This window comes from Lactuca virosa, chromosome 3, assembly GCF_052849685.1.
Source record: "Lactuca virosa cultivar CGN04683 chromosome 3, Lactuca_virosa_CGN04683_v6, whole genome shotgun sequence".
Classification (NCBI taxonomy): Eukaryota; Viridiplantae; Streptophyta; class Magnoliopsida; order Asterales; family Asteraceae; genus Lactuca; species Lactuca virosa.
Genome location: NC_136428.1, coordinates 126,819,138 through 126,825,910, shown reverse-complemented (window position 1 = coordinate 126,825,910; position 6,773 = coordinate 126,819,138). Strand labels below are relative to the sequence as shown.

General features: G+C 32.6%; 1 protein-coding gene across 1 annotated transcript; it reads left to right on the top strand.

The window, feature by feature from the left end:
- Window positions 1-1,477: 1,477 nt before the first annotated feature.
- On the top strand, window positions 1,478-4,434 carry LOC145162602 (MDIS1-interacting receptor like kinase 2-like). Its single transcript, XM_079081700.1, has 2 exons — window positions 1,478-3,971; window positions 4,120-4,434. The coding sequence occupies exons 1-2, from the start codon at window positions 3,800-3,802 to the stop codon at window positions 4,404-4,406; spliced, it is 459 nt and encodes a 152-aa protein (XP_078937826.1). The 5' UTR covers window positions 1,478-3,799; the 3' UTR covers window positions 4,407-4,434.
- The last annotated feature ends 2,339 nt before the right edge of the window (window positions 4,435-6,773 follow it).

Below are 6,773 nucleotides of genomic sequence, written 5' to 3'. Positions count from 1 at the left end.
CGTTCTAATGCAAGCCAAAGTTCTCTAGATGTTGTACCTTGAACGTGTTGAAAGGAAGCTTCAGAAATTGTTGAGATGATTACCATTCTGACGTGTGCATCGTTGGAGATCCAATTAAGATAACTGGGGTTATCAATAGGAGCGGCTTCAGCAGTTGCATGAATCTTTTGGGTTGGACACTGAACTGTGCCATCTACATAGCCGAAAAGGTTGTTGGTTACCAAGAATGGTTGGATCATTGCCTTCCAGTACCCGTAATTTGTTGGTGATAAGGTGAAGGTAAATTTGTGGGAGTTGTGGGCTATCTTTTCTGTAGAGGCGAAGCCTGTAACAATGGCCATCGTTGATTGGAGTAGCCGCAAGATAGGTTTAGGGCAGCAAAGTTGACGGCTGCTAGGGTTAGTGGTGATCGGGATCTGATACCATATTAAAGCAAATATCAGAGTATAAAATAGAGAAGATTGTAATTGATTCACGTTATAAGATCCAGTAGGGTACAATATATATAGACTTTGATATTAACAAGCAAATTTAGTTCATCTGAAAGTGGAATGTTAGCTAACATATTAATATCATTGCCTAGGAACAATTACTTCTCTCATGTTGTATTGGGTGTGTAGTATTTTTTGGTCAGAATTGACAAATAATTGGAGATCGGTACTTATTGGCTGTAAGTATTCGTTGTTTTCTAATAGTCTATGAATTCAGAACACCACGCTATGAACAAACCATAGAGCTAATGTAGCATCAAAAAAAAATCATTCATGCATTTCATCAAACACTTTATATCCATTAGATACAAGGAGTGTTGGAATTAAGATAGTGAAAGAAAACGAGGAAAGAAACCAATACATACCTTCTAATTTGATATCCACTTCAATGATGGTAAAAATAATTGACTTCCAAAAAAAAAAAGAAATTGTAAAAAAGATTATAGTCGGTCTAAAAAGGTCTTACAAAATGTTGTAAAAAAATATAAAAGTTGTAAAAAAAAAATAATTTGGTAATGTTGTAATCTTCAAGAATCCCTTTTGATAGTGATTTTAATTCCTTTTTTTTGTGAAATCTAGTTTTCTTACATTAATGGAAAGTTGAACTCATTTAAGTATCCAATTTGTTTTAAAAACTTGAACCCCGAAACATGGGGTGTAACATTAGGAGAAGATTTGAAAAGAAAAAAAAAAGGTAAAGTTCCCTTCAATCATGAACATAAAGGTAAAGTGGTAATTGATAAAGTTGTCATTCTAATGATTTTAATGTCTAGCAAGGAAACACCAAGGGAGGAAGCGAGGACAAGCCTCACAATTGACTTTGCAGCGATAAAACTGTTGAAAATAGAAAAACAGGACTGGATCTATAAAAAGTTCCTAACCATGGGGAGGAAATTTGTAATTTTCTTAGAAAAAGTTACGGTTTTTTTTATATTTGATAACATTGAGGTACAACTTGCAAAAGGAAAGTTTTGGAGAGTTGGTTGTTAAAGTTAACAAAAAAGTCAGAAGTGATGATTTGGGAAATCCGAATTAAGGATGAATTTAATGTTGAGGATCAAATTCAGGGTAATTGCACGTGAATCAGAAAATAAAATTCGTCTATAGATCCAGCTTAAGAGGAATCGAGTAGAAGCAGTAGCAGAGGGAACTTCTCAAGTTATCCGGGCAACCACAATTTTCTGGCGAGAACATATAAGGAAATCGATTCCATTACAGAAATTTGGTGTAAAAAACTCCATCAAAGATTCATGCATTAATTCTCATCTCTACTGCAAATTTGATGATTGGAGGCAACGTCTAAAGACTGGTTTCATGATGGGAGCCTTGAATCGATGAAAACATAGTTTGGGTTTAGCTCGGATGAGATGTGGATATCCAGATTTAACCATTCGAACCAGTTTATGAACGATTTCATTCCAGGTACTATGCAGCCCAACTGTTCGATCAAATGCTTCAACCAAACTCATTCTTATAAGGACCAAATTAAACACAGAAACTGGAGAGGGGTTCTACAAACAGTCAAGAAATAATTTACATGATATGCACGTTGGATTTTTGTTTAAATTTACATGAAAAAAACCTGATCAGTCATGAAATATAATTAAGAACTGTAAGATGAAAATTTGAGAACCAAAAATTGATTAACATACAAAATGTGCAAGCTCAAAGATGGTATGTAATTGGCTAAATTAGAGAAAGGATAAAGGACTGATTGAACACTATTGATTATAAGCTGAACTCGATGATGAAATTGAATGCCATGAAACAGGAAACGATTGTAGCAAAAGAATTGTAAAAAAGGAATGATCATAATAGCTGTGCAATTCGCTGATGGGGTTTCAGGCATTGTCATGACTTGTTCCATGCATCAAGATTTTCAGTAGTGAAAGAAGTCAAATGTAAACAGCTTATTAATTTGTTTTACCAATGAATTTTGTTGTCATTGCACCAAATTCAGTTCTTCTGTAGGACCCATACGTATACACACAATGTGAACATTTTTTTTTCTTCCTAGATGGTCATAAGTAATACAATTCAAAGTGATACATTTCTAGTCCCATTCCTATTCAGCTTGTGATTTTGAAATCTCTCGTTGATCTTAAGTTGAGCAAAAATCAACTTAGTGGTTCCATTCCTCCAGAGTTTGGAAATTCAACTCAACTACAAAGGTTTGATCTTTCTTCCAATCGTCTAACAGGTCAGATTCCTAAGGAGTTTGGGAAGATGAAAAGAATGTTGAATTTGTCTTTGGCTGATAACCAGCTTTCTGGTATTATACCTCCAGAGATCGGATCTTTTGAACTCATTGAAGTACTTGATTTATCTACAAATAGATTAAACGGGTCGCTACCAATAAGTATCGGTCAATGGGAACATATTTATTACTTGAATCTTAGTAATAACAAGCTCGGTGAGAAAATTCCATCTGAGATTGGTAAATTAGTTCAACTTACAAAACTTGATTTATCTCAGAATTTTTTGTCAGATGTGATACCATCTGAAATTCAAGGTTTGCAAAGTTTGCAAAAATTGGATCTTTCTCACAATAGACTGTCTGGTTCTATTCCTAACGCTTTTACAAGGTTGCCACATGGGATTGATATCAACCTTTCTTACAATGAGCTCTCAGGCCCAGTTCCCCAAAGCCCCAACTTTGTGAATGCGTCCATAGAAGGCAATCCAGGTGTTTGTGGAAATATTACTGGAGTGAAACTTTGTGCAGATCAAATGATTGAGAAGAAAAACAATCCCTCGCATCATGGGGTCATCCTTGTATTATCTTCCCTCTTATCGGGGCAGCTGTTTTACTTGGTTTGTTCACATATGGCCTCATTGCTTATCGACAACAAAAGAAAAGGTCTCCACATAAACCATTGGACGAAGAAAGCAGAGATTATTTTTCCATTACAAGTTTTGATGGAGGAGTAGTGTATGATGACATCTTGAAAGCAACAAATGATTTTGATGAAGCATGCTCTATTGGGACCGGAGGATATGGTACCGTGTACAAAGCTGAGATACAACCTAACAATGTGGTAGCTGTCAAGAAACTTCACTCATCATCATCTGAGAATGTTGATCATAATGGATTCCTTAATGAGGTACGATCATTAACAAACATAAGGCATCGAAACATAGTGAAACTCTATGGATATTGCTCCCATGTTCGCCACTCATTTTTGATTTATGAATACCTTGAAAAGGGAAGCCTTGGATCAATCTTAAGAAGTGATGTTTTAGTACAAGAACTGGATTGGTTGAAAAGGGTAAATATTGTAAAGGCTATAGCTAATGGTTTGGCTTATATGCATCACGACTGCTCACCTCCTATAATTCATAGAGACATTTCCATTGCCAACATCCTTCTTGATTCAGATTATGAGGCACATATTTCTGATTTTGGCACATCCAAGCTTTTAAAGCTAGACTCATCCAACTGGACCGCAATTGCAGGCACCTATGGTTATATCGCCCCAGGTAACATAATCTTGTGATTCTGGTTCTACGTCTTAAATTTCATGACATATATAAATATGTATATGTACATATATGTATTTATGTTAGAATCTTGTGGGGTTAATATAGTTTTTTTTTTGGTTTTTATTTCATGTTTCTTTGGATATAGAGCTTGCTTATACGATGGTGGCAACCGAGAAATGTGATGTGTATAGCTTTGGGATTGTTGCACTAGAAGTGATGATGGGAAAGCATCCTGGTGAACTACCAACATTGTCTGCTGATTATCTGGTGTTAGGAAATGTGAGAGACAGTCGGATTCCACTTCCCTCACCACAAGTTGAGAAACAAGTTAATTCGGTGCTGAGTCTTTCAAGAGCATGTTTGAACTCCAATCCGAATGGAAGACCAACAATGCGCCAAGTTTCAAATCTGTTGATGAAGGATCTGCTTTGAACTGACATCTATTGTCTCTGATGGATATAGTGTACTTTCAATGTTCTTTACTTTTCTCATGTTCCCTATATGCATCATGTCAATATGTATTCATTTGAATGTGTTTTTGTTGAGAAACTTTACATATGCTTGTAGTAGATAAAAAAAGAAGTCAATGAAGATTGCTATACTTCTAAAACTCAATACTATAAACCAAGAACAAAGCCATACACATCTCCCAAACAAGAAATTATGTAAAATCTTGCTGCTATACTTCTTATATCTATTTCAATTTTTTATTTATTTTGTAAGTTAAATGTTAATTAATAATTATTATAATGACTTCATATTTTCAAAAAAAAATACATCCGTCCATAATTCGGGTAACACATCATGTGTTATATACCCTGTTGGATACCTAAGTCATCCAAATATACAAAATATATATTTCTATTTTAGATTATATGATGAGCAAACAAAGCTAATGGTGAGAGATGTCATTGGGAAATTCTATCAGACAGTTGGTATTATAGATGAGATCAGATGTCTTTACAAAGATGGTAAATTGTAAATATTAAGAAAAAAAAATCAAATATCAAAACAATTTAAACAGCCTGGAACATTTTTTACTCACCACTCCAGTCCTAGCATGCTTTTGGGATATTGAATTCCAATTTTAACCGCCTTTGAACATTTACACAAGATAACTAACTAAATCGTTGAAATTAAAATATACATGATTTCAGTTAAATGATACTCTATTCCTTAGAGATGTTTTGTTAATTTGTCCCACAGTTCGAACTCAACCTTATCTCTATCACATCTATAACTAAAGAAAATATCATCACAGTCAAGTTTTATAACATTTTGCCTTAATCAAGAACCATTATTTTCTCATATTGTATTGGGTGTTTACAATTTTTTTTTTTTTGGTAGAATTAACAAATGTTTGGAAAACTTATTTCCTGCATGTTAATCTTTATTTTGTAATACTCTTATAAAATCCCAACACTGCACTATGAACAAACCATACAGGCATTTCATCAAAAAATTAATATTCATTAAACTCAATTTTTGATAACGATCTTTTACAAATGAGCCTAAATGGAGTGTTGGAAGAAGATAGCATAAAAAAATGAAAGAAAGACACCAATACATACCTTTTGATTGATATATACTTCAACGATCCTGAACAGTACTTCAACCACTCCGAGTTATGAAAACGGGTTCATACTTTTGAATAATCACCAATCTGTTTTAAGTTTGATAAATTTTCTGCGATTTGGTTGGATTCAATATGAATTTCTGTGATCGATATAACATTCAGATGATTTGGTTGCGGTTTCTGCACTTGCCAATCGACGACCAGGGGAAGGAAGGCGGGAGATTGTGGGTGGGACAGGGGATTCAGGGAGCAAGCAACGAGCTACGAAAATTGATGATGAGAGTGAATCGACGACCACAACAGTGAAATGAGGGGATGAAATTGGAAAAGGAAAATTGAAATTACTTTTAAATATTAATTATTGTAAACACCTTAACTTAATATATAAACCCAAAATCAATTGCACATATATACAAGACAATGGTTGTGAAACTTATATCATTTTGGTCCAAAGATATTTGTTGGTGAAAAAGTAGTTCAATTTTGGATAGCTTGTGCATTTTTGTTCCAAAAATGTTAAGTTTAACCACTTATGTTATTTTTATTAAAATGAAAATTTTACCCTTATGGTAATATATTAATAAATATCATTTCTGCAACCAAAAATACAAGCACCATTTCTACATTTTTTTTCTTTTTAATTTCATTGAATTATTATACATCAAATCTTTTTTTTTTATTTCATTTTGTTAGATTACCTTTTTATGGTAATATATTAATAAATATCATTTTTAATATATAATATTTATATATTAATAAATATTATTTTATTGGATTATTAATTACATTTAGTTAATTATTTTTTAATTTCATTTTAAATAGATTATTTATTTTTATTGGATTATTTTATATTAATTAATATTATTTAAATATATAATATTAATATATTAAAAAATATTACGTTATTGGATTATTAATTTCTTGTTTATTAGATTAATTATTTTTATTGGATTATAACTTATAATAAAAAATATATTTAATATAATATTATATATATTAATTAATAAATATTATTTTATTGGATTACTATTTTTAAATTTTTTCGTCATTATTTTAAATAAATAAAAAAAAACCCGAAGAAAATCACACCCAACATCTCCTAGATCAATAACTTAGGAGTATGTGTGATGGGGGGGGGGGGGGCGTATAATGCCAAAAAAGGGTCGGTCTACTATGTCATATTACAAGAGATCTTAGAGATTGGGTATTATGTCAGCAGACCC